The 25,940-nt window shown below is 44.5% G+C and overlaps 1 protein-coding gene across 3 annotated transcripts in view; it reads left to right on the top strand.

Moving 5' to 3' along the window:
• Positions 1–25,940, top strand: part of LOC138489381 (uncharacterized) — a 126,023-nt gene that overhangs the window by 77,689 nt on the left and 22,394 nt on the right. The window contains exon 3 of one of the 3 annotated variants that reach the window (XM_069617101.1): positions 2,091–2,536. The exons of 1 other annotated variant lie outside the window; for it this stretch is intronic. In XM_069617101.1, coding sequence (XP_069473202.1) covers positions 2,091–2,095 — 5 coding nt within the window. In that variant the 3' untranslated portion in view covers positions 2,096–2,536. Of the gene's footprint in view, positions 1–2,090; positions 2,537–12,205; positions 14,925–25,940 lie in introns of those variants that run through there. One more of the 3 variants, XR_011274789.1, reaches the window with a different exon arrangement.

Below are 25,940 nucleotides of genomic sequence, written 5' to 3'. Positions count from 1 at the left end.
AACCTTGCTCCTCTTGACCACCTGATCTCCACCTTCTCTCCTCACTTACAGTGTTATGCGGATGACACACAGCTCTCCTTTAAGCTTCCCTTTTCTACCTCCTCTCTCATTCCCAACTGTCTGACCGCTATTCGGGCATGGTTAATGCCAGTAAGACTTGAGGTCCTTTTCATTGGTACTCCCCCATCCAAAAAGCCTGGGGGTCATCTTCGACTCCTCTATCTCCTTCTCAAATTGCTGACCTTACCACAAAGGCTCACTTTCAGCTTCACCTCATTCTCCCTTTCCTCACCTTCTCTCAGAAACTCAATGGGCCTCATTATGAGTTTGGCACGTGGTTGCCGCCGAACTCGTAACACTGTTCGGCCACCTGATATCCTGGTGCCACTGGGATGTCAGGCGGCAGAAAGTGTAAGTTCTTATTTCCATGGAGTCCGATTGCAATGGGGACACCGGACACAGAAGCAACAGCATTGTTGCTAACGGTGCCGGGGCTTCAGTGCAAACCATACCTGTAGGGGCCGATGCCCCCGGCATGTGAAACCTGCTGGGAGCAACGGCCACTGCAGGCATACTTGTAGTCTGGCGGTCTGGGAAGGGTGCTAGCATGGTGCTACCAGCACCTTTAATTCCAGACTCCAGGCTTGTAATAAGGCCCACTGTCTCCAGAGCTCTGGTTCTCTCCAGGCTTCGACTACTGTAACAGCCTCTTCCTTAATCTGCCTATTTCCTCCCTTTGCCCTCTTCAACTAACCCAGAATAGGACTGCAAGACTTATTCTTGGCCTCAAGCCAAGGGACCGCATTTCTCCAGCCCTAAAAGCTCTCCACTGGCTCCCGGTGAATGCAAATTCAAGACCCTCTGCATCATCCACAAGGCTTTCTGGGAACTGGGACTGCGCTACATTCCACCTTCACTAAATACAGCCCTTCTAGAGTTCTTCGGTCCTCCAGCGCTAAAAATCTACAGGTCAGACGTTTCTCCAAGCAGAGAGTGGGGGGTAGATCTCTTTCTTCGGCAGGAGCCTCCCTCTGGAACGGCTTCCCTGCCCCTCTCAGATTTGACCTGGATCTCCTTAAGTTCCGAAAGCTTCTCAAGACCTTCATGTTCTGTTTATTGTTGTTTTTATTCTCCTCTGTTCCCTTCCCCTCTTAGTCTTGTGGCACCTGGAAACACTTTCTGCTGCATATGCGCCACGCAAATGTTCAATGAATATAAACTCATCAAAAAGAATGGATAGACAATCAAACCAGTTCTTATTTGGTAAACATGGAAACATTTTAGTAAGCGTTTGCATTGGGCACATGTGAGAATAAATGAAAACACACTATGGGCCTCATTACGAGCATGCCGGTCCGGTAAAAATGGTGCCGGTAAGCCTACCAGCACTGTTGTTATCGGCACACTCCGAGTCTGCGGGCAGCTGCCGTCCCGCCCGTCAGTTGTGACCTGGCGGGCAGGACGGCAGCCGCTCGCTGACTTTCCGGGAAGCAACGGTGCCGCTGCTTCCGTCATCCCCATTCCCATCGCGTCCTATGGGACTCAAATGGGAATGGGGATTAACATTTTTCCGGCGCCTGACTTCCAGGAACACCGGCGTTGTAATCCCCCAGTGTTTCCGTGAAGCCAGGCGCCGGAAAAAATCACAACTCCGGTGGCAGCCTGCCGGTTTAACCGGCACGGCTACTGACAGAGTTCTAATGAGGCCCTATATATCAATAAGCACTTTGCATTGGGTCAATATAGCAATTCAAATGTATGGCATGTTCCCTCTAACCTGGCACATCCTAACTGGCAATGTTTGGCTATGAAAGCAAAGCGCTATGAAAACAGTTTTAGCTCTCAGTCACTCCCCTACCCTTGCCTAAAGTTGGATTGGTAGCAAGACTAAGATTAATACCCTCCTGCCCCCCTTTACGTGAATGAAGAAACCCCCCAGCTAATACTTTGGATTCAGGCTACTTTTTTAATCCTTTGGTACTAAAAGGATTAAGGAAGTTCTGCCTTCTGAGTCCACTCTTACCCTGCAGAAGGGGGTCATAATTGATTGTTGACCTATTTATACTCACGCTGAGCTCTCTGCCTTTCAGAATGATCACTGCGCCCTTGACTCGCCAGCCTCTTCTTGCAACCAAATAGGACTTGGCCCATTTCTGCCAATTACGGCCTTCAAAGAACTCCCTCTGCAGCTACAGCGTTCTCCATCCCAGCCGAGAAACCTCGCCAGACAGCTACACAGGACAGCCCTCTCCTTTCAGCCGACAAGCAGCAGGACTTCTCTCTCACCAGGAAGCTCAAAGACCCTCCTTTCTCCTTTATCCCACTTTTAAACCTCTCAGTGAAAACTGCCTCTTATCCTATGCCTCTGTACATTTTCTTTACCATTTCCCAGCCTCTTAGGTGGTGTCATTTGGTGTCACCTGTCACACCACGTGCCAGAACCTTCCAGCACCCATCCTGCACCCTCTGATTCTATTCATGTAATTTTTCAGCCCCTGGCTTAGACGACCGTAGTAAAGTTTTCTGCATAACACAACCTCGCAATAATGTTGCATTTCACATTTTATCTCGCTTCCACTTTTCCTGCTCTGCACAATTACGTTTATTTGCGTACTACTGCTGTGCAGCTTTAAAATTTGCATTATTTTCTGAAACTGAGAATGTTGGTGCGCCTGCCGCTATGCCAGTACGTTTGCAGCCTGTGGCCTAACAAATCTAGCCCACTCTATTTACCAACACTGGGTGCACTGGGGAGACAAGTTCTCATTGGAAAAAGAAATCCTATGTGGAGTCCCCCAAGGGGCTAGCATGTCACCACTGCTGTTTAACATCTACCTGAGGTACCTATGCCTAGTTCTTGACAATATCAACACCTATTTCACCAACTACGCTGATGATACGCAGCTGGTATTTGAGCTAAGTGGCGATTATCAAAAGGACAGTGAGCATCTCAACATGATCTATAGCTACGTAGAGCAATGGATGGACTCCAATTGGATGTGCCTCAATGGGAAAAAACGGAGCTCATGATCTTTGGCTCATCATACGCCCGAGCTAAGCTACCCATATCCTACACATCCTTTCAGATCAAAGACACACCCATTCCAGTATTAGGCAAAGTCAAAACTCTCGGTATGCAGCTTGAAGCATCTCTAGGGGCAGAGACCCAAGCACAATACGTTAAGAAAAACTGTGCCTACCACCTCCGCTTAATAAAAGCTATCAGACCCTTCATATCAGAAGACAATTGCGCGACCATAGCTAGAGCTACCATTCTATCACGACTCGATTATGGCAATGCCCTACTCCTGGGTGCCTCCAAACGGTGCATACAAAGCTACCAGGTTGTACAGAACAACGCAGTAAGAACCGTCAAACTTAAATCTAGGACAGAGCATATCAGCGACTCCAGAAGGGAGCTACACTGGCTCAAAATCGAAGATAGGGTGCACTTTAAGACCCTAACCATTGTTCATAAGTGCATTCACGGAAAGGCACCAACATACCTAAAAACGAAGATCAGGTCATACGTCCCAAACAGAACATTGAGATCATCTCTACTCGGCAAAATTGCTATAGCCCCACATAAACTTAAAAGCGGCCTAGGCAGAGCCTTTCCGACTCTTGCAGCCAACCTGTGGAACAACCTCCCGGACCACCTAAGAATAGAGCCTAACTACACCCGTTTCCGCAAATCTCTAAAAACCCACATCTTCAAATAAACTCTACATGTTCAAACCCCAGCCGGAATAATCTCTGTATTTCCCTGCCGTCTCAGATGTACGTCATTACTGTTTGTCTGTCTATCGTGTTCCTATCTCTGCGCCCCGAGGCTCGCGAGCTACCGGCGCACTACAAATATTAAATAAATAAATAAATAAAAAATAAAACGCTAAGTGTTAGTACCCAATGCAACCACATTGTTAAACCCAATAGTAAGTGTTAGTATCAATGCTACCTAACTACACAAAGAATGTACTGCACACATCCCTTAACTCATAACCTCTCTGTTAGGAATGGTTGTACCTGCATTGGTATCAATGTGGCTTGTTTCAAGTTCTGTTATGGTTTAAGTTATCATTGCAATTGTTGGGTTTATAGTTGCATTAAAGTTGTGAGCTTTCCTTGTCAGGGTCTGGAAGCTGGAACCACTGGGGAGCGTGGAGCATTGCATGGTTCCAGGGTACAGAGGGTGTTGGTTAACTGCCTGTGCTGGCCAGAGGCCGCTGTTCATATGAGCAGCTTAACTTTCTAAATAAATGGAGCTTTAGTTTTCCATTACTCTGTGCTGTGTGGTCCTTGATGACCTCACCACCTGATTTCAACAATTGGCAACGAGGATAAGAGAGGAGCAGCGGCCTCCGGCAGCAACAAATTGAATTCTTTGAGTGGCTGAGAGCCATAGCGGATGAGTCCACATCCGCTTGTACATTTTGAAGGCCAGAGCGCTATTGGCCTGAGATACTCCTGCGGCGACACAGAACAAATAACTTTTGGGAGTGAAGAGCAAAGCAATTGCAATGACTGCAGCGCAAGTGCATAATTTTCCAGAGGAGGTTCGCGCGAGTTGCACATGCTGACAGTAAACAGGATCATTAGAAGAAAGCACCCAAGAGCATAATCGGTTGGTGTGTCCATTTTGGGTGCTCTCCCTTCATTGTATACTGGTATCCATGATGACAGTCGTGTTGAGCAAGCGACGGCTTCAGGAATAAAGATTAGCATCCTGTCAGCAAATTGTTTGTAATATTTTGGGAAATATAGTAGCAATAAAGTATGCATTAAGCACAGAGACCACATTCTTATATCACTGCTCCACAACTGAATTAACACTACTAGTGATTGCTTGTACAGCAAAAGTGGACATGTAAGAAGCTACTTCAAGTACATTCATTTGATTTTAAAGTTTAAATTTAACGTTTTGCATCCTGCCCCCATTCTAAAGGCATACTGCTCACTCAACCAATAAACAATTAAATCGATGGTGAACGTTCCTGGACCCGTTGTCTTGGCTGTTTTTGGGGCCAATTATTCCAATGACAGCAAAGAGGCATTATTATATCACTGTCTTCGGTCAGCAGGATAGGACATATTAAAGACTTTGCCGGAACCAACTGGTTAGGGTGATGTTGGCCTGAATGAAAAGACTATTGCCAAACTTGACAAGCTTTATGAGGTGCTGGAGAACATTATTTTGGCACATTATCATTTTGCCACCAGGGAACAAAAAGTTGGTGAACCCATTTAGGAGTTCATCACATGTCAATTCATGCATTGTCAAGAGGAGCATATCTGAGACCAACTAATAATTAAATGCACCAATGACAAGATACGAGAGGAGATGTGGAAGGATCGCAACTCTACATTGGCAAGTGTACCACACCGAAAGCTCTATTAAAGCACTTCATTCTGACAAAAACGTGGAGAGTCACAAAGTGGTTCCTCATGAAGGAGCAATAGACTTCCATGGCACCTCAGAGACAATGGATGACTTCTGGACGGAAGAATGAAGAGAAACGCAGGATGATGCCATGTCTCGCAGCAACAGAAACTTGGGACGGGCATGGGGACCCTCCAAGGCACCGCAGTTTACACAGATAAGGAGGTGCTACAGATGTGGCAGCACTACCCACCTGGCCAATGACAAAGACTATGTAGCAGTTCACATTGTGGGTCGAGAGTGTGGACGCATAGCTTGTTGTTGCAAGAACTTTAAATCCTTCGGTCAACTCAGAGAAGTATTTGAGGATGAATATGAAGGTATGGGGAAAGTGGTAATCCACTCCATATAAGCGGTATCAGGAAGGGTGAGAAGAAGCAAACCTTATGCCATGATTTCCATACATGGAGTAGGAGTATCCATGTTGGTGGACAGTGGAGCAGATTACACTCTTGTGAGCTTAGATGTATGGAGAAATAAATGTGCTTGTTGCACCCTTCAGGAACCTTAGATCAAAGCAAATGCATATGGTGACTGTTAGAATTCCTGTCTCAGGTACATGAGAAACGGTTTTGGTAACTACAATAAACCAACACTTGTACAGAATATCAGCATAAAAGGATACATGTAGGGTAGATTTTATCAAAAGGATACACGTAGAGTCTTCCGGAGATGACTCGATGTCCCTCGTATCTGTTGAATAGCGACCTTCCAACTGACGGCACTCTTTGACTGTTAAAGAAACAGCCCAAGGGAGGAATCAGTGGAAAGGGCGAGTAAGTTTATAGAAACCACCAGCCTATTAGGAGAAGGATAAGGAAGATATTAGGAGCTGATGGAAACAAAATAAGACAGTATGTTTCGGTTCGAAAACCACTGACCTGTTTTCTTTGGAGACGAAAGGTAAGTAGGAACGATCAACCTGCTACTGTTGTGTCTTTAGTAATCCCCACAATAGAAGACTCCTAACCAACGACAGGGAAAGGAAGGTTAGTAGGGAAAAACTAACCCGCACGAAACGAGGGCCACACTAGATTCGGGATGGTGCCCGCAGGATAGCGTCCATAAAGTCTCAGTGCACTTGATGTATGAAGGTGAAGAACAGAGACAAGGATTGGAGTAACAATGGAAGTTTGTGGGATGAGAAGAACCGAAAAACAAGCTGGTAAGTCCTTTGCAGGAATTGCCCTCAGGGGTTGTACAACAGAAGAGAGTAAAGGGAACCTCTCTCACCTTTGAAGGAGTAGGAATGTTCGCTCCGTGAATAGCTGGTTGGAGACAATGGAGAGGAATGATGAATCCAGAGTGCAGCCCCTCGGAGAGAACCGCAGGTCCAACAATAGGAGGCTGCAGAGAGTTCGGAATATTCAGGTGGCAGTCGCAGGGTAATGCTGCCAGGACAGCGGGGGCAGCCAGTACCGGATAATGGCCCCACGGGGAAAGACTGCAGGTGCCGCTTCGGGAGGTTGCAGAGTTCGGAATATTCAGGTGGCAGTTGCAGGGTAATGCGGCCAGGACAGCGGGGGCAGGCAGTACTGGATAATGGCCCCGCGGGGAAAGACTGCAGGTGCCGCTTCGGGAGGTTGCAGAGTTCGGAATATTCAGGTGGCAGTCACAGTGTAATGAAGCCAGGACGGCGATTCAATAGGAGATCGAGTAGCCAGAGTATTCCGTGGAGGAGCAAGGAAAGAAGCAAGAGCAACGGCTCCGGAACGTAGAACTAACGACGATCATAAGCGCCGAATACCGGAACTTCCGGGTTTAAGTACGTATCAACTGATCAGCGCGTATCACATGACCAACGCATTGTCAGCTGGCTATCGCGTATGCCGGAAGGTCCTTAAAGAGGCACTACGCACATGAAGGTGGAATATAAGGAAGGTATGAAAACAAAGTACAAGTCATAACCAATCTTGCGAATAATGTCAATGTATTCTTTTGCCGGGTAGTTTATTAAACAGCCGCCAGCGAGTGTAGAACGGTCTAGCCGTTCGCTGGGCTGAATGACAAGACGTCGAGGAGAAGCCATTGGCAGGCATGACAGTGACATACCCATTGACATTGTGGGCCAATTCAATACTGCACTGGAGTTCAAGGGGAAGAGAGCCATGAGTGGAGTATATGTGGCAAGCAAAGGCAGGAATTGTTATCATGGGATGACCAAGCAGAATTGGCCATTCGTTTGGATGCACGCCACCCCGTACAAGTTCTTGCTGTCCAAGGTTCTGGAGGTCACCATGGAAGTTCGGAAATTGCAGATTGGCATTCGGAAATATTCGAAAAGAAATTGGGATGTCTCAAGGTTTTCTTGCACCGCATTAAATGTAAAAAAGGGGCAATCCCGATTTCGGACAAACTTTGGATGGTACCATTGGCATTACGTAAAGTAGTAAAAGAATAAATCATCAGAATGGAAAAGGAAGGCATTGTGGAGAAGAGAGAGTCTTCCGAGTGGGTTAGTCTCATAGTTGTTGTGAGAAAACCAAATGGCTCAGTAAGACGTTGTATAGACTTGAGGAATCTAAATAACAATGTTGTGGCAGAAAGTTTTCCGTTGCCTAGGATTGATGATCTGTTAGCAGAGATTGCTGGAGCTCAAGTGTTTTCTATTCTGCATCTCAGAGCGGCCTACCATCAGATTGCGCTTCATGAGGACTCAATGGACCTCACAGCCTTCATAACACCCATTGGCCTATTCTGATGCCGAAGAATGCCATTTGGCTTTGTTTCGGGAGTGAGTGTATTCCAGAAAGTTATGTATGGGTTACTGGCAGTGAGAAAGGGGTGTTGTTATATCAAGATGATGTATTTGTATGTGGTGTAAATGTGGATCAACATGATAGACGCCTGAGGAGGGTGTTGGAAATATTGAAAGAGGCAGGACTGGCTATTGCCAGGGAGAAGTGCACCTTCAGGGTGAGTAAGGTGACATATCTGGATCATGAGATGTCTGAGGAGGGAGTAAGACTCAAACATGACACAGTTGAAGCAATCAAGAGCATGGTTTGCAAAACGAGTAAACGTGATGTAGCTTCTTTCTTAGTTCTGGTAGAATTTGACAGTAAATGTATTGAGAAACTTGCAGAAAAGACTACAAACATGAGGAAACTCACCAAGAAAGGGCGATATTTTTCAATGTAATGAATTATTTTCACAAGAATTTTAATCTGTCAGACAGCATATTGTCAATGGCCCTCTGTTGCCAGGTTTTGTGGAAGGACAGAAAACTAATTTATGTGGATGCCAGTGTCTCTGGTTTGGGGGCTGTATTGATGCAAGAGTGGCAGTGGGAATTACTGACCATAGCCTTCACCCCCAGGACTTTGAGAGAGGCGAAGGTGAGATATTCTATTGTGGAAAAGAAGCAATGGCCTGTACATGGGCGGTCAATACATTTAAAATGTATGTGTGGGGCCGTGAATTACCAATTTGGAGTGCTCATAAACCCTTGATTAGTATCTTTGCAAAAGGAGGTTTTGAGGGAGTATACAGAAGGATTATGAAGTGGGTCAGTAGTTTACAAGGTTTTGAAAATGGGGTTTCGCCAAGCCCAAAATCGCCTGGTTTTTAGTTCAGAGTGCAGCCTATGTTAGGCGTAATCATTAACAGTCTTGTATCAGTTTTTGTAAAACGTTTATTTGTTTTCTAACATTACTCCCTCTGGGAGGCACGTGCTATTGTTTCGCCCTTCTTGGGCTTTTTCAAGGCACATAGACATTTTACTCATATGCAGTTGTTAATTTACACATGGAGGTTGTTCCTTAGTCAGATACAGTGCATATCAGTTATTGCCAATTTATATACATGTGCTTCAACGGTGCATTACAGTTGCGTTCAATGTAAAATTCATTCACAAGTCTAGTAATTGATTGATTTTTCTCACAATTCTGTTCATAAATGTTGAGTTTATAAATTCATTCAGTGGTAGAGTCCAATTGAGTGAGTCATCAGTTAATAACAAACAGTTAAATACAGTGTTTAAATGTAAGTTCAAGAGTGAGGAGTGGGGATAAACAATGGAGAAAACAGGGAGAGGAAAAATATATCGAGGTTAGTACCTATGTGATTCCATTAGTGCAAATCTTGAGTTAACTCGTTGGTCAGGTATTTGGTTCCGGTTTTACCTAATTTCCATCCAAGGATGGAAATGATTTATGCCTGACAAAGTAGGATTAATTGATCTAGAAAAGTCAATCAATGACTAGGTAAAACTGGAACCAAATACCTGACCAATGAGGTAACAATTGCATTACACATATTCCTAGCTAACAGCACCATTGGCATTTCACATTTTTCCATGATACACACAAGGCAGGCAAGTACATCACTTTCACCCATATGAGCAAGAGAGAGCTGGAAAGAGCCAGAGAAATGACCTAACAGTTACAGCAAAGAATAAAGAAACACAGACAAAAAGAAAAACATGGTGCCAAAAGGGCGCCACTAAACATTAGGAATGGTGACTGGGTAAGAATAAGGCTAACACACAAAGATAGACATACCCAGTCAAAATTCAGCATTCCCATACCGATCATTAAAGGAATAGAGACAGAAAACCAACAGTGTGAAAACCTTGCACTTGAAATGCATCCCTTTACTAAAAGCACAAAGCAAACACCCAGTGAGAAGAAACACATAATGACACCGATAAGGATGAAACACCTGCAGGAAGAGGCAACTCTGAAGAACATATCACTCAGACCGCAGAAGGTGAAAGATTTAGGGGCTCATTCTTCGCTTCCTGGTATCCCGCCGGTAATTCCGGCGGATGCCGGGAAACTACCGTACTGTCTCTGCCTCCAGATATCCCGGTATTACCGGGATATTACGGGTGGCGATGACACCGGTAATGCCCCATTCCAGAGTCCCATAGGAGTAGATGGGAACAGAGTTGCCCGAATCAGGGTGCCAGTGATTCAGGCATTTATCTGCCGGTAGGGGCCTACCTTCGATACAGTTCTCATTGTACTAGGGGTCCTTCTGAAACATTTACATTGAAGCCCGCTTTTCTTACTTAGGGCTCTTCATTGTACGTATTTTATTGCTAAATAGAGCACTAATCTGCTACTCACGCCAACCTTTAGTTCACGGGGGTGTTTCCCTTACCCTGTCTTCCCTTTTTCCCTTCACCTTCAGCCACCTCCAGACCATTTCACCCTCCTTGCACAATGGAACAGATACTTAGTTTCTCAGAGGATCAAACCAATGAAATAATTAGAGGTCCCTCACTTTTCAACATGCCGGGAGCCTTACTGATGACATCATCCACAGCGTCAGGAGATGAACTCCTCAAACTAAAGAAAAAATGCTTCTGGACGGAAGTACATGGTCACTTCTTGAGAGAATACTTAAAAACCAATATGGTGCCGTTAGGACTAACGATTCGTAATGAGCCCGCACTATTCCTAGAAGACCATGAGTATATGCTCGGCTTCAGCCAAATTGCAACAAAATGCAGCCGGGACCTAATGGTTCTAACGATCACCACGGCCCAACATATTCATCTGAAGATCAAAACAGAACTGGAAAATGAAGAAAAGAAATTCCTTAATGACAATGCATTAGGTTACGCATGTGAAAAGCTTAAGGAAATAAATAAGGTTATGGACCAATTTATGGCGGACACTCTGGAGAAAAAGCATAAAAAATTGGCTAAAGATATGTCAACCTTCAAGATCGAGAAAGTATACCCTTACCTGTTGCCAGACTATAAAGAAAACAAAGAAAAAGAGAGAGCACAGAACACAGCAGGTGCTGCCAGACAAAGAAAACGCTGGGTCATCTTCTCGGACACTTCAAGCTCAGGCTCGGGTTCTGGAGACCCTAACCCTCAATTTGGTAGAAACATGCAGCATAGACCACCATTCTTTCAACAACCACCGCCTTTTTTAGGGCAAGGGGGCCTCAACAACAACTTTTGGGGCCCCCCTCCGATACCAACGTTCGGATATCTGTCAAGGCACAGACCAAGGGGACAACGTTGCAATCGACGCCGCTAGACACTCCTGACACACTGCCAGTCTTCAATCTCTCTGGGGAAAATCTAACAAAAGAAGAAATAGCAGTGCTTACAAAAGGCCTCTCATATGTCCCAACCAACACTGCTGATTGGTTTGGACTGGAAAATGAACTCCAACACTTCTTCAGATCCATTCGACTCAAGGCACACTTTCAAGATGCTGATCGGAGACTAGAAGAGGAAGACACGGGACTGAGACCCAAGTCTAACTACTGCCCCAATGATAATGACACAGATCCAGCCCTTATCACCTTCGAAAGATGTGTCAGACAAGAAGTTGCCAAAAGTCGCCACACACAGACATCCATCAGACACAACCTGACTAATGGAGAACGTCAGGCTCTAAAACACCTATCTACGAACAATAACATTGTGATCAAGGCTGCAGACAAAGGGGGAGGCATTGTGGTGCAAAGCATCTTACAATATAAAGAAATGGTGCTGATCTACTTGATGAGAGAACCAATTATAAAGTACTGAGCAAAGATCCATCAGCTACAATTAAACAGGAAATCTCTTCATGCACCAGGTACGCCTGTGAACGCGACTGTATTACTGATAAGGAGGAGCTTTTTCTCAATACTTCAGAAGAAAGAATACCAGCTTTCTATGCACTTCCTAAGCTCCACAAAGATGCCACCTCCCCATCCGGAAGACCGATTGTGTCTGGCTGCGGATCTATTCTTGAGCCCCTCTGTAAGTTTATTGATTTCTTTTTGAAACCATTATGCCAACAGACTCCTAACTATCTTAAAGATAAGAGGTCCACCATCAACCTGTTTGAAAACTCAACCTTCGACAGTGAGACTGATCTCCTGGTGACCCTGGACATAAAAGCCCTTTACACCAGTATTCCACAAGCGGCAGCCCTCAATTGCATACGGAACCATTTAACTCATCATATGGAACAAGAACGCGTCGCAGTTAACTTTATCCTGGAATTACTGGAAATAGCCCTGACAAAGACTTTTTTATGTTTGATGATACCGTCTATCTTCAAGTCTCCGGGACAGCTATGGTGGCAGCTTTTGCCCCGAGTCTTGCCATAATCTTTATGGCAGAATTCGAAGCAACTCATGTTCTCACTAAGCAGAACCCATTCTTTAACAACATTAATCGATGGTACAGATACATCGATGACATTATTTTTGTCTGGAGGGGTACAGTTGATACGCTTATGGCCTTTCATGAATGGCTTAATGCAAGATCTAATGACCTTCAATTTACCATCACCAGCAGTGCAACAACTATTGACTTCCTGGACCTCACAATCAAAGTGGAGGAGGGTAAACTTACATGCACCCTCTTCAGAAAGGAAACCGACAGGAATTCCCTTCGTCACTACTGGAGCAATCATCCACAAAGCCTCAAGACTAATCTCCCATTTGGACAGTTTCTCAGGCTCAGACGCAACTGCTCTGACATTCATCAATATCAATATCTTGCAGAAATTCTGGAATCCAAACTTACAGCACGAGGGTACCCAAAGAAATTACTCAAAAACACCAGAAAAAGAGTGCGCTGTATCCCTCGCGAAACACTGCTTGAGCCCAAAGTTAGAGACACAGAGAATACCAGAATTATCTGTGTGAATACATTTGGACCCAGTACCAACAGGATTAAGAGTATCATTAAGCAATTCTGGCCACTGATCCACCAAGTCTTACCTGGAGAACTTCCACCACGTATGGCCCTGAAACGTTCTAAAAACATCAGTGAATGGCTTACACATGCCAGACTCCCCAAAAAGACTCTCAGAACAGGGCTCTGGAATCTAAGAGAAATCACAGGCCACTACCCGTGCGGGACTTGCACGGTCTGCCGCTTCACTGACAAAATAAAGACCTTCAAAATCCAAGGCAAGGACTGGACGTTACGCCAGAACACCAATTGCAAAACACCCAATGTCGTCTATGTAATCGAATGCCCTTGTGGCCTCCGGTACGTAGGCCAGACCAGCAGACCAATACATAAACGTATTGTAGAACATCAGTCCAGGATTAGATGTCGGACCCTCACAGCACCACTGGTCCCACATTTCCTGGAACTACAGCACAACCAGGACCAGCTCAAATGGTGGGTGCTTGAAAAAATACAGAATTTGGGGAACGTCACCAGTGCCCTGAATTACAAAGAAGCATGGTCGGTTTTCAAGTTACGTTTCATCGAAACAGGCCTTAATGAGGCAGCACCACTGGACAACTGGTATTATTAAGGGGGTCACCAGGATGCTTTTGATCCCACCCCCCACTTACTCCCTCAGCCCCCTCCTGTTGCAAATTTGCCTTCAGCTACATTTCCCACCTCCTCCCATTCCAGTTACTAAGGAGTAGGGTTGGTTTTACAGATTCTTTTCCACTTATCCAATTACAACATACCAGTGTTTTGTCAGACACGAGTTACCAGGTAGCGGGTGTTTCACTCCATACACCGTCAGCTTTTTATCTGTCCCATCCACTGCCCTCCCTCTCTTCCCCCACCCTTCCCGCCTCCCATCCCGCCCCTTCAGGCAGCCTCCAACGCATCTGTGCACGAGGACACTCTTGGACCCTGGTCTGTCCTCCACCAGCAGTTCATTTCACTACCTCATGCCCTCTCTACCAGCTACGGGCCTTCTGGACACTATTAGGCCCCTCGACGTATTATGATGTAGGCTTTGCCACATGCCTGGTGCTTGTCACACTTAGCTCTCGCGCTGGTCCCTTTCATTGGTGGGCTGGCGCTGCACCTCATGCTACAGGACGTGCCCCCTGGCCTCCAGTCCAGTTGGACTCTAGGGCCTATCCATTGCACCTCACTGCCGCGGCTTTCCTTTTCTTTAAGGCAGCCGGGCATCTTGATTTCATCAATGGCATACATGCGCCGTCAGCGCTTGCTCGCTGGAATAGTGTCTGTATATACAGCCACACTGCACATGCGCACAGGAATAGTGTCCCGGTGCACAGCCCTTCTGCGCATGCGTGCAAGAGCAGTGTCTCGTTACACGACCCTACTGCGCATGCGTACATGAGTAGTGCCTTGGTGCGCGGCTTGCTCGTGCTCATTTTGCCCATAAACGTAGCTTCTCCTCCACTCTGAGCTCTGCAGCTTTGACTTCGGACAGCTCCCGTTTCAATTATAGGTAAGAAGCCACTCTCTCATCAACCAGGCTGGTGGTATCCTCCTGCTACTCCACAACTGCATATGCCTAGCACAGGGGCACATTTTCTAAACTATTTTTTGCCCTTTTTCTGTCTTCACCCACAGAATTCACCTCCTGTCCTTCTTTGTATGGGTTTACCTTGGAACCACGGCCCCACAACTTATCTGTGTACCCTGGAACCACGGCCCCACAACTTATCTGTGCTGGGTCTTTACTCTTGCAGCCCTCTACCTGCCCAGGGCCTCGGATGGACCTTTACTAATTCTGGTCACCACTATTGGAAACTATTGGAGGCTAATTAGAAAACTTCTCTCTTACACCAGGTAGGAAAGTTAACCATCACCTTGCTTTCTGTTCATGCTTTTATCATGAGGGGCTGCACCAGCTCTGACACACATACCAGTGTTTTTCAGATGCAAGGTGGGGCCATGCCCTTTACCCCCACCCAGGGGCCACGCCTCCCGCTGCCTCCCAGCTGGTGATGTCTCACAGCTTTACAAGACGGAATTGCTGCCTGTTCCCTTCCGCCTATCTTCTCTCCCTCTCCCCCCGGACCCAAGCTTCAGGTTGGCTTGTTTTTGTTATTTTTAACTGAGAGATTTTCTCTATTTTAGCTATACAGGTCGCCCATCTGTATTTAGCACACTGTCACCACGTGTAGGTACAGTCTATTCCGTGAGTCTCTAACACCCCCCCCCTTTTTTGTTTTGTGTTTACCACCTACAGGGAGATACAATCCTCTTTCGGCCCAGATGAAGGCACCCACTCTGGAAGCCGAAACGTCCTAGGGTCCAGTACCACTACTGTTGACCCAACATACATTTCTGGGAATTTTTTGTTTCCTGACATAGACCCACTGAGGATTGGTCACTCATAGATCGAAAAAATAGTGTACAACTATAGAGGACTCACAAATTGACATTGCAAGGAAAATTGCTCCATACCTATATGCATATGTACACCAGTTACTAACACGCACCAGTCTGTCCTGCTTTGCTCTTGTTGTAGAATTCCCCATATGGAAAAAATTGTTGTTTATCTTTTTGTAATTAATGCAAATGTACCTCTGCTGTTTTTGGTAAAGAATTTTACCATTCAAGCGATGATGTTATGCAGAGATTTGGTCTAAAATGTATTATCACTATCTAGTTAATTTGCTTTTTGGTTACTTTATTCCTTTGCTTACAGAACAGGTTTAAGACTTATGCTCTATTTCTGCCTGTACTTTTTGCTTTTCCAATTGTTTTTGGTTCTACTGTTTTCATAAAGAAAACGGAGTGCAATAATAATAAAAACTGCACCTCTATAGAGTGGTTTCTCTTAAATAACATAGAGCACACCCATACAATATAATTTACATTGTATTGTCCACGCCTCCCCAGGGGGTTCTAGATTACATCACTAGGATGAATCATTGGTGAAATGTTGTATACACCACCAAGTTCTATATAACTAACTACGTACAGAAGTCATACTATGTCTCAACTTTGCTAGGCGGCTACCCATCCTTGTGATGAATTGCCCACCAGCAAGTCAGGCCTGCCGGTAGATCAGAGCCCCTGCCGGCAGACTTGGAGTTGGCCAGTCCGGAAAGGTGCCATTATACGCTGTGACCGGCACCTTATTTTTTCGGACTGGCCAACTCGTAATGAGGGCCTTAGTGTCACTAAACATGAAGAGCATCAAGGTGAGGATATCCCCTCCCAGTAACATCAATCTAGAATATCACCAGAGACCCCAGAAACGGAAGAGACTCCTGGACAAACTTGGAATACATCATGGACTGATTTCTTGCCACTTCTATAGTTGTCAATAATGGGGGTTCTATTTGAACTAGCCCCTATGTACCACCCAGGCATGCATCAATGTATGGGGGTTCTTGGGCGACACCGGGAGGAGAGCATACAAGAGCATGGAGCAAGGCAAGTGCAAGTGAAGAAGGAAGCAAAGGCAACACAAATAAAGCAGACTTAGATTTACATCTATGTGGTGAACTTTCTGTACGTATCCTTGTATCCAGGACTTCCAAAAGAAGTGGCTTCTTCTGAATCATTATGTGCTATTGCAATCCAACATTTTTTGTGTGTTTTCTTTAAAATGAGGACAAGCTAAAGATGCTGGTGGGGATGTGACCGAAGGACATTCTGACATTTGAGGGGACGGAGAAGTATCTGTAGGCTGCTTCCCGAAGAGCAAAAGAAAAATGCTTCTCTTGCTTCCCTGAGCTCTTCTCTCAAACTGAATGTGGGAGTATGTTTCAGAAAGTGGATAGCTAAGCACAGGAGTGATTCTGACTGACATCTGGGACCCACAGTGCACAAGGCTCAGTCTTGCTGCGTTGACCATGTGTTGTCTTTTCAGGTATATTTATATCTTGTAGTTCCAGGGAGGCTAAACTGCTGTTTTCACCTCCATTCTTTCACCTGTGCTGATACTCTCTGTTTATCCAGTGCCTCACACGCCCTCAGTTTAGTTTGGATCCAGTTTAACTCAGTCACTCGAACAATGGATTCCTAGCCAGCTGGTTGCGGATTCACTGTCTGGTAGATTCTTGATGCCCTTTGTGACAAACCCAGAGGTTACGTCTCTGTCTACAACCAAGGGAACACAGACCCACTCCCGAACATCCAGCTTGGAACTCAGACGCTATGCCAAACTATATATTCTAAAGTGAAAAGGACTTAAGTACTGCAACAAGGAGGGCCTATAGAGAGGCACTTATAAGGCATCAACAGCCTTCTAGTTGTTATCCATTTGCAAGAGACACTCTTCTTACAAAAGGAAGAGTTGAGAGCAGATCAAAGGAGAGTTGTAGTTGTAGTAGCAGTAGCAGAGGAGGTCATAGTAGTGGCAGTAGCAGGCGTAGTTGCAGTGAGAAACATGGAGAGAAACTGAAGCAGAAAACATCTGGAAGACTTAATTCACGTATTGGAAATTGTGGCAAGAAAGTATATAGAAGGAGGAATGCGGGATACCAAGAAAAAGTGTGTCTGGTAGCTGCAGAAGACACAGCGGGCAAACATCGTCTCGAATGGCATTCGGAAAATAAATTCAGGAAACGGACAGCGGAGTGTGCAGCAAAATGGTTGACTTTTCAAATCACCTCTGAATCACAGAGACCGGCATCAGAGACCAAACACCAATTAGTAAGCCCTAGAGTTGGCAGAAACCATTAATTGGGACCACTTTAGTCTTTGTAATAAAATAACATTGAACGCAAGCAGCGTTCTCAATAAGGCTGATAAGCTGCCTAGGGGAAGGCAAGGCTTTGCAGAATGGTGTGCGTGTCGGTCGGCAGGGAGCAGATTCAACAGGGCGGCTGTGCCTTGTCATGCAAGCGGCAACCATACAAGGTAATAAAGAGGGCTGAGTGAAGACCTGGGGGGCCTGGAGCGAGGCACATCAGCGCTCCTCAGCTCAGCTGTGAAGACTTTGACAGGAGCAATGCGCTGTGCACAGCGTACACAGGCCCGCCCCCCCAAACCCCAGAGGCACAGAAGACCTACAAGCCGAGCAGCACAAGCGGCGGGTGGAAGAACAAGGCGAAGGAGCCGTGAATACATCTCAGCAGCACCACTGGAGAGGGTGCACCTAATCCTAATCCAGGGAGCCCTGCTATATCATGAAACAACAGATACATGGAGGGCATGGAGAGAGTAGGAGCACGCAGGAAGCAGGTGCCCCAGCCCACGCACGGGGCACTAAAGGGGCAGCTGGCATAGCGGGTCACCCTTCTGGCCCCCTTGTGTCAAGTTCGCCTTCCCTCTCTGGAGGAGGGCGGAAGGGGCGTGCCCACGAGGGCCTGGGCCGAAACAGCCTGGCCTGGGGAGGCGCATAAAGGGCCTGGGCTGAGAGAGCTAATCCTCTTGCAGTGGCATTGTTCACCCCATGAAACAATATTTGAGTGACTGAACTGGCTGTCGTATACCAGGGTGGGCCATTCTCACAAGAGCGGAAACCGAAGTGAGGGGCGCTCACTGTTTTTAAAAGTGGAACTTCGTAACACAGGATTGGCAGAACCACCCGGAAAAGGATTTCTTTAGGCCAGACATACTTGTGGCCTGAGCAGGGCTAGGACCGCCCGTTAGGATGACTCCAATAAAGTGACAATGTGTTGTTCATTAAAATGACAATGGGCTTTTCAAATCAGAAAGGTGTCTGTCGAATTATGTGTGGATGATGTATTCCTGTGTTTGGGGGCTGCAGTAGGGGTTAGCCCCGCTATGAATGGGGCATATAAAGCTGTGTCTATACTGTGACTCCACCAGTGTAGAGTAAGTGCTGGCATGGGCCGGTTAAGCATCCTCAGGCTTGTTGAAAATAAATAGTAAGTAGCACTTTTCCTCGTCCCAGTGAGTCTGGGAATCCAACAGAGGGAGGCAGAGTTAGCAGAATAAAAGACTGCCACACCCTAAAGCGAAGGTGACATAACCCACTGTTTATGTACAACAAGGGTGTGTGTGGCTCACTTATTCAGAGTGAGGAATCTGTGCACATAACAGGTTCTGCAGGACCGAGGACAAGACTGGTATAGGCACCACATCACAAGGGTTATGATAGTATTACAGAGGAGAGACCAGGGATGGGGGTTGTCCCGCTGGCAAATGGAGTAAAGTAAGTCTGCTAGGCATTGAAGAGAAAATAATAATTAGGTGACTGGCTGCAAGTAGTCACAACTACTGAAGAAAGACCAAGAAAGTGGATTGTCTCCTTGGCAGAGGAAAGACTAGAGAAGTGCATTGGCCCCTTGGCATTTAAGAAGGGCTTAGAACTTGAACAAATTGGAAGATGAATTAAAGATGCTTTTGCATTGGCAAGCGGGGAAGAGTTTGTTTTTATACAAAACAGCGTTTTTGGGAATTTGGAGACAAAAATGGTTAACTTCTGGCGAATAAGATTAATGGTCTGGTGGCGGACAAGTGTATTTCATCTATTGAAAATGATGAAGGTGAAGTATTTCATAGAAGTGAAGATATTTGTGGAGAGTTAGACTATTTTATGAAGAGTTACATAAGGAGCAGTTACGTCCTACTGAAACGGATTTGCAGTCTTTTTTTGATGAAGTTCCCCTTTCAGGACTTAGGGATGACAAAAAATTGATTCTTGATTCTGCGATAGATGTGGCAGAGGTTACTAATGCAATATTACAATTGAAAGATGGAAAATCGCCAGGGCCGGATGGGATTGTTTTTGAATTTTATAAACAATTTGTAGAGCAAATATCACCTATTTTATGTGTTCTCTTTAAGACTTTTTAGAGTCGGGTACAGTATGTAAATCAATGACAGACACGATGATTATTGTCATTCCTAAGCCTGATAAAGATCACAGAAAGTGCAGTAATTATAGACCTATTTCGCTGTTACAAAAATATGGGCAAATAGGCTTATGGTTAATATGGGAGATCTGGTGGATGAGTCTCAGGTGGGTTTCATCCCAGGTAGATATGAATATGATAACATCAGGACTGTTTTAGATGTCATTGGAATGCATCATAATAAAAAATCAAAGGGGGTCGTTGGGTTTTTTGATGCGGAGAAAGCGTTTGACAGAGTTAATTGGAGGTTTTTGGAATACACTTTATTAAAAATGGGATTTGGACCAACCTTTATGAAAATGATTCAGTGTATTCATTATGAGGTTAAAGCAAGGTTGACTGTGAATGGTTTAATATCGACGTCTTTTTCTTTGTCCAAAGGCACAAGACAAGGGTGCCCTCTGTCGCCTTTTTTGTTTGATTTAGCACTTGAACCTCTGGCTGCTTAGATTAGGCAATGTGGAGAAATCAAAGGGTTATGTGTTGGGGGTGTGGAAGTTAAAGTTTTGTCTTATGCGGATGATATGTTGGTCCTGCTATCTAACCCTGAACAATGTGGATTGGTTCTGAGATGGATGTTTGAGGAGGTGGGTAGAATTTCTGGTCATTAAAATAAACTGGGACAAGACTAAGATATTCCCGCTGTCTAAAGAGTGTAGTAGGGATATTCTAAATGCAAATGGTCCTTGGTGATTTGAAGAAAATTATGCGATATAATATTGCTAAACTCATGGATAAAATTGTGTATCCAATAAGAAGATGGGAAAGACTTCCTTTATCATTATGGGCAAAGATAAATGCGATAAAGATGATTTTATTACCAAAAGTGTTATATATTATTCAGTCGATTCCATTATTAATTTCCAAAAAGCAGATTTTGCAAATTGATAAAATTGTTCAATGTTTGTTGTGGGGGTTGGGTAAAAGACCTCGGATTCCTAGATTTATGTTACTGCAAGGTGTGGAAGAAGGAGGTTTTGGTTATCCTGATTTGTATAAGTACTGTAAGGCGTTTCTGTTCAAGAAGGGAACTTATTATTATACAAATGATGACTTCATAGGTGCTATCTGGCTGCGCATGGAGAGAGGAGTATGCAATCCATATTGTTTAAATAACCTTTATACCATTAGTAATATGTCGGTCAGTAGATTAAAGATAAAATCTATAGTGGTAACCAGGCAGGCCTTGCGGTTGTGGTTTGGAGAGAATAGTCAGTCATATGGCTTTAGTTTGTTTGTTTGTTTGTTTGTTTGTTTATTTTATTTATATTGCGCACCAGACCCTTAGGTTACCGGGCGCAGCAACAAGTATATGCGAAGCTTACAATGTTACAATGTTATATAAATGAATTTACAATATTATACCATATTTCACAAATTACAAGAATGTACAGATAAAGAGTTGCCGTATTTACATGAATGTACAGTTAACAATATACAGGATTAGCAGTAATAAACATAATGGTTGATGTCACGTCAGGGTGCATTAGGTAGGACTACACTTGTGAGTGTTCGGGTGTTAAGTCGTTGTTGGCGATAATGTGTTTGATAAGGTTCCTTCTGAAATGGGGGAAGGGTTGGTCAGCTCTTAGGTTAGGTGGCAGGGCGTTCCACAGGTTAGCAGCTTTCACAGGGAAGCAGACGCCACCAATTTTGGCAAGTCTGAATCTAGGTACTGCCAAACAATTGGAGTTGGCGAGTCTCATGGGTCTATTAGAAGTTTTTCTTTTTATTTTGTCCATCAAGTAGCTGGGAGCAGCATTATTTAAGGCCTTATGGGTTAATGAGATCATTTTTAGCTGGATTTTATTCTCAGTAGAGAGCCATTTATGTTGCCGCCTAGTCGAGGAGATATGCTCCCTCTTTTTTATTCCTAATGCAGCTCTGAGAGCATTATTTTGTAGAGTTTGAAGTCTTAGGGTAGTAGCTTTATTGGCGCTACTGTATAGGGCATTACAGTAGTCGAGTCGGGAAAGAATTAAGGCTCTAGCCAGGATTAGGCAGCTGGTATTGGACAGGAAGGGCTTGCCTGCTCTGATCAATTTACAGGTGTAAGCAGTGGTGGCGGCTAGGGAGTTTACCTGTTTAGTGAAGGACAGGGTAGAGTCGAGATAAAAACCAAGTGTTTTTACTTCCCTCGAGACTTTAATGGCATTTCCGTCTATGCTGAAGGCTGAGTAATCCGGGCCCAATTTGTTAATATTGGCTTGTGTGCCCAGAATGATCAACTCTGTCTTATCATCATTCAGGCAAAGACCGTGAGTGGCCATCCATGCCTGAATGATGAGATACACTCTATTCACCAACTCCTCATCCTCGCTGTGATCCCCAGAAAGTGGGAAGAGAATCTGTGTATCATCTGCATAGTTAGTGTAGGTGATACCGAGATTGTCCAGATCATCGAACAGAGGTTTGGTGAATATATTGTAAAGGGTCGGAGAGACGCAGGATCCCTGAGGGACTCCACAAGTAATGGGTATAGGGTCAGCTGCTGCCGAAGGGGAAAAGACTCTCATAGTTCTCTCACTCAGAAAGGATTCTATCCAACTGATAGCTTGGGTGGAGAAGTGAGCGGCAACGTCCAGGTGTTAGTGAAGATGCTTCTCTCTGGCATAATGAGGTATTACAATTAAACAATAGATGTTTGATTTGGCAGAATTGGGTTCGGAAGGGGGTTTTGACACTGGGAGATGTATTTGATGGAGATCGTCTTTTGACATGTGAGGACATACAGAGGAAATTTGGGCTGCATCAAGAGAAAGAGGAAAATATGAAGAACTGAGCTCCCTGATTCATGTCAGGAAAAGTATGATTGGTAACTCATTAGGAACCAAACCTGCATTATGTCAGTTGCTTACGGGACAGGAATATTCTGTGCGTACATAAATGAACTTTATGCAACTGGAAAATAAACATGTTGTGGCGTAGGATAAATTGAGAACGGTGTGGTCGGATGATCTAAATATGAATTTTACAGACAGGGAATGGAAAGATATTCTTCGGGTAAGTGCCAATATGGGTACGGATTTGAACTTGCGTCTGATTAGACAGAAAGTAGTAGTTAGAGTGTACTGGACACCAGTTAAAATGTATAAACTGGGGTTACAAACTTATAATTTATGTTGGGGATGTAGAAATTAAATTGGTACTCTTATGCACCTTCTCTCGGGTTGCTCGAGAGTTCGGAAATTTTGGACTGATATGATTGATAGGATTAATCTGATTTTGGATGTAGTTTTACAGAGATCAGGTGGGAACATTATCTTACTTCTACATCGAGGTAGGTGTAGACGTTCTTTGAAATATAGTAATTGGATAGATAAGGCTTTATTGATGGCCATGAGACTGATCCTTCTAGTTTGGAAAACCAGGAAGAAGCCAACAGTTGAAGACTGGTTGGTTGATTTATGCACCTTATCGAATTTTGAAAAGCTCTCATTTAAAGTGAAAGACAAAGAAGAGATATACAATCTATTTTGGGGTCCATCCAATGCCTTGTATGATTGACTATATAGGCTGTGGATTAGTGTGAGGAGTGGGTGAAAATGAATTATTTTTTTTCTTCTTATTTTCTATGTTATTCACTGTTATACTTTTCGGGGGGTTTGGTTTGGTGTTCTATGTTGGATTTTTTTATTGACTGTTGTATTTTGCTCTTTTATTGTCTGCATAAGTTGAAAATGTCTTAGTATATCAGGGGGTTGCTTGATTATGCTATTTGTTTGTTGACATGTAATTTAGTTGACTGATTTTAAATTGTGTTATCTGGTTTACTGCACATTTCTGTATTGAATTGTTCTGTAATTTATTTGTTGACGTACTTATAAAAAGATTTAAAAAATAAAAAAATGTTAAAAAAAGAAATATAACAGACCGTAAGGAAGCAGCCCAGTACATTAGTATTTCCCCTTGTAGTGGTTTTGGCAGTATATTGAGTGTCAGGGTCACAGTTGATTTTTGGACACAGGACACTAGACATATATTCTGTACATCCTGACAGACTGGTCCGTTAGTTTGTTTTGTTGAGGCTGGGAATCCCCTCATTGAGTTAAGCCATTTCTCCCACCCACTTTAATATTTGAATAAAAGCATTTTGAAGCCAACCACCCTGTGTCTGTTTCCTTACTTCTGGTGCCTCACACCTTGTTTGTTTGTTTGTTTGTTTGTTTGTTTATTTATTTATATAGCGCTCCGGACCCGGGAGTAAATGGGCGCTGGTACATGTTACAAAGCACAGTACATGATAATTAACAGTAATACTTTTTAGCAAAGGTTATATACAGAGAGTACAGGCAATGGCAATGAAGACATCCAATTAAAGACATAACTGGCACATGTACAGCATATACAGATAGTAACTGTGTCTAACGTACTAATTGACTTTGTGCCAATAGCCACTCAATGGCAAGTTTCCTGAAGGACTGGAAGGAATTGGCCGACTTAATGTTTAGTGGCAGGGAGTTCCAACGTTGAGAGGCGAGGACAGTGAAGCTAGAGCCTCCGGCTCTTTTAGAGATAAATCTGGGCACCATGAGACATAGGGTGTTAGAAGATCTGGTAATTCTGCTGGACTGCTTCCAGGTGAATTTATTGGTGGGGTAGGCGGGGGGCTAAGTGGTTGAGAGCTTTGTATGTGAGGCAGAGAGTTTTTAGGTCAATTTTTTGTTGGATGGTAAGCCATTTGCATGTAATTCTAGTGTCAGAGATATGCTCTCGCCTAGGAATGTTTAGTGCTACTCGTAGCGCATTATTTTGAATGACTTGGAGTTTACTAATTATAGCTTGGGTGGCACCTAGGTAGAGACTGTTGCAGTAGTCTAACTTGGACTGTATGAGGGTTCTCGCTAGAGTAAGGCAACTGTTAGTAGAGAGAAAAGGTCTGCATGCCCAAATTAGTTTTCCTGTGTAGGCGGTGGAGGAAGCGGTAGAATTGACTTGCTTGGTGAGAGTGATATTGGCATCAAGATAGAAACCAAGAGTTTTCAAGTTTTTGGCGACAGGGATGGTGTTGCCATCAATGATGATCTTAGAGTAGTTGGGGCTCAGTTTTTGTAGGATATTAGGTGAACCAACAATGAGCAGTTCGGTCTTCTCGTCATTCAGGCAGAGGCCATGTGTGGCCATCCATGCCTGAATGACAGAGAAAATTTCGTTGATCCTAGTGACATCAGTGTTGTAATTGCCAGATATGGTGAGAAGTATCTGGGTGTCATCCGCATAGTTTGTATAGGTGACACCCAGACGATCCAATTTATCAAAGAGAGGCTTTGTAAAAATATTATAAAGTGTGGGGGAAACACATGAGCCTTGTGGGACACCGCAAGTAATGGGGATGGGGTCTGCTGCTGCCACAGGGGAAAAGACCCTCATGGTTCCGTTGGCCAGGAAGGACTGTATCCATGTGACAGCAGAAGGGGAGAAATGAGCGGCAGAGGAGAGGTGGTTACAGAGTATTTTATGGTCGACCAAGTCGAAGGCTGCTGAGAGGTCTAGGAGGAGCAGGATAGCAGCCTTGCCCTCGTCTTTAATGTCGTCAATCTGACTTTTGAGGTCAACAAGGGGAGTTTCTGTTCCATGCTGAGGTCGAAAGCCAGATTGACGCAATCCCAGTAATTGGTTGAATTCTAAATCATTCTGGATTTGCAAGTAAGCAACTCTATTCAGGATTTTTAGCAGGAAGGGTACGGTAGTGATGGGCCTATAATTAGTAGGAATGGCTGGATCCAGGGTCTATTTTTTTAGAAGAGGGAGGACCCATGACTGTTTCAAATTGTTAGGTACTGAGTTGGTAGAGAATGATACGTTTATAAGTTAGAAATAAATGGGGAGAGGTCTCTTGCGGCATCTTTTATGATATGTGCGGGACAGCTGTTCCCTTTACAGTTTGACGGTTTGAGAGAAGTTATAATTTTTTGCACTTCTAGTGCGGTTACCTTTTTGAAGGTGAAGCCACAGTTGGTATTGGATGTAGTAGGTGAGCCCGGGGTGGGTAGGTTACTATTGGAGAGTTGTAGTCTTTTAC

This window comes from Ambystoma mexicanum, chromosome 9 (genome assembly GCF_040938575.1).
Source record: "Ambystoma mexicanum isolate Mex_15411 chromosome 9, UKY_AmexF1_1, whole genome shotgun sequence".
NCBI classification, from domain to species: Eukaryota; Metazoa; Chordata; class Amphibia; order Caudata; family Ambystomatidae; genus Ambystoma; species Ambystoma mexicanum.
This window is presented reverse-complemented; position numbering and strand designations above follow the sequence as displayed.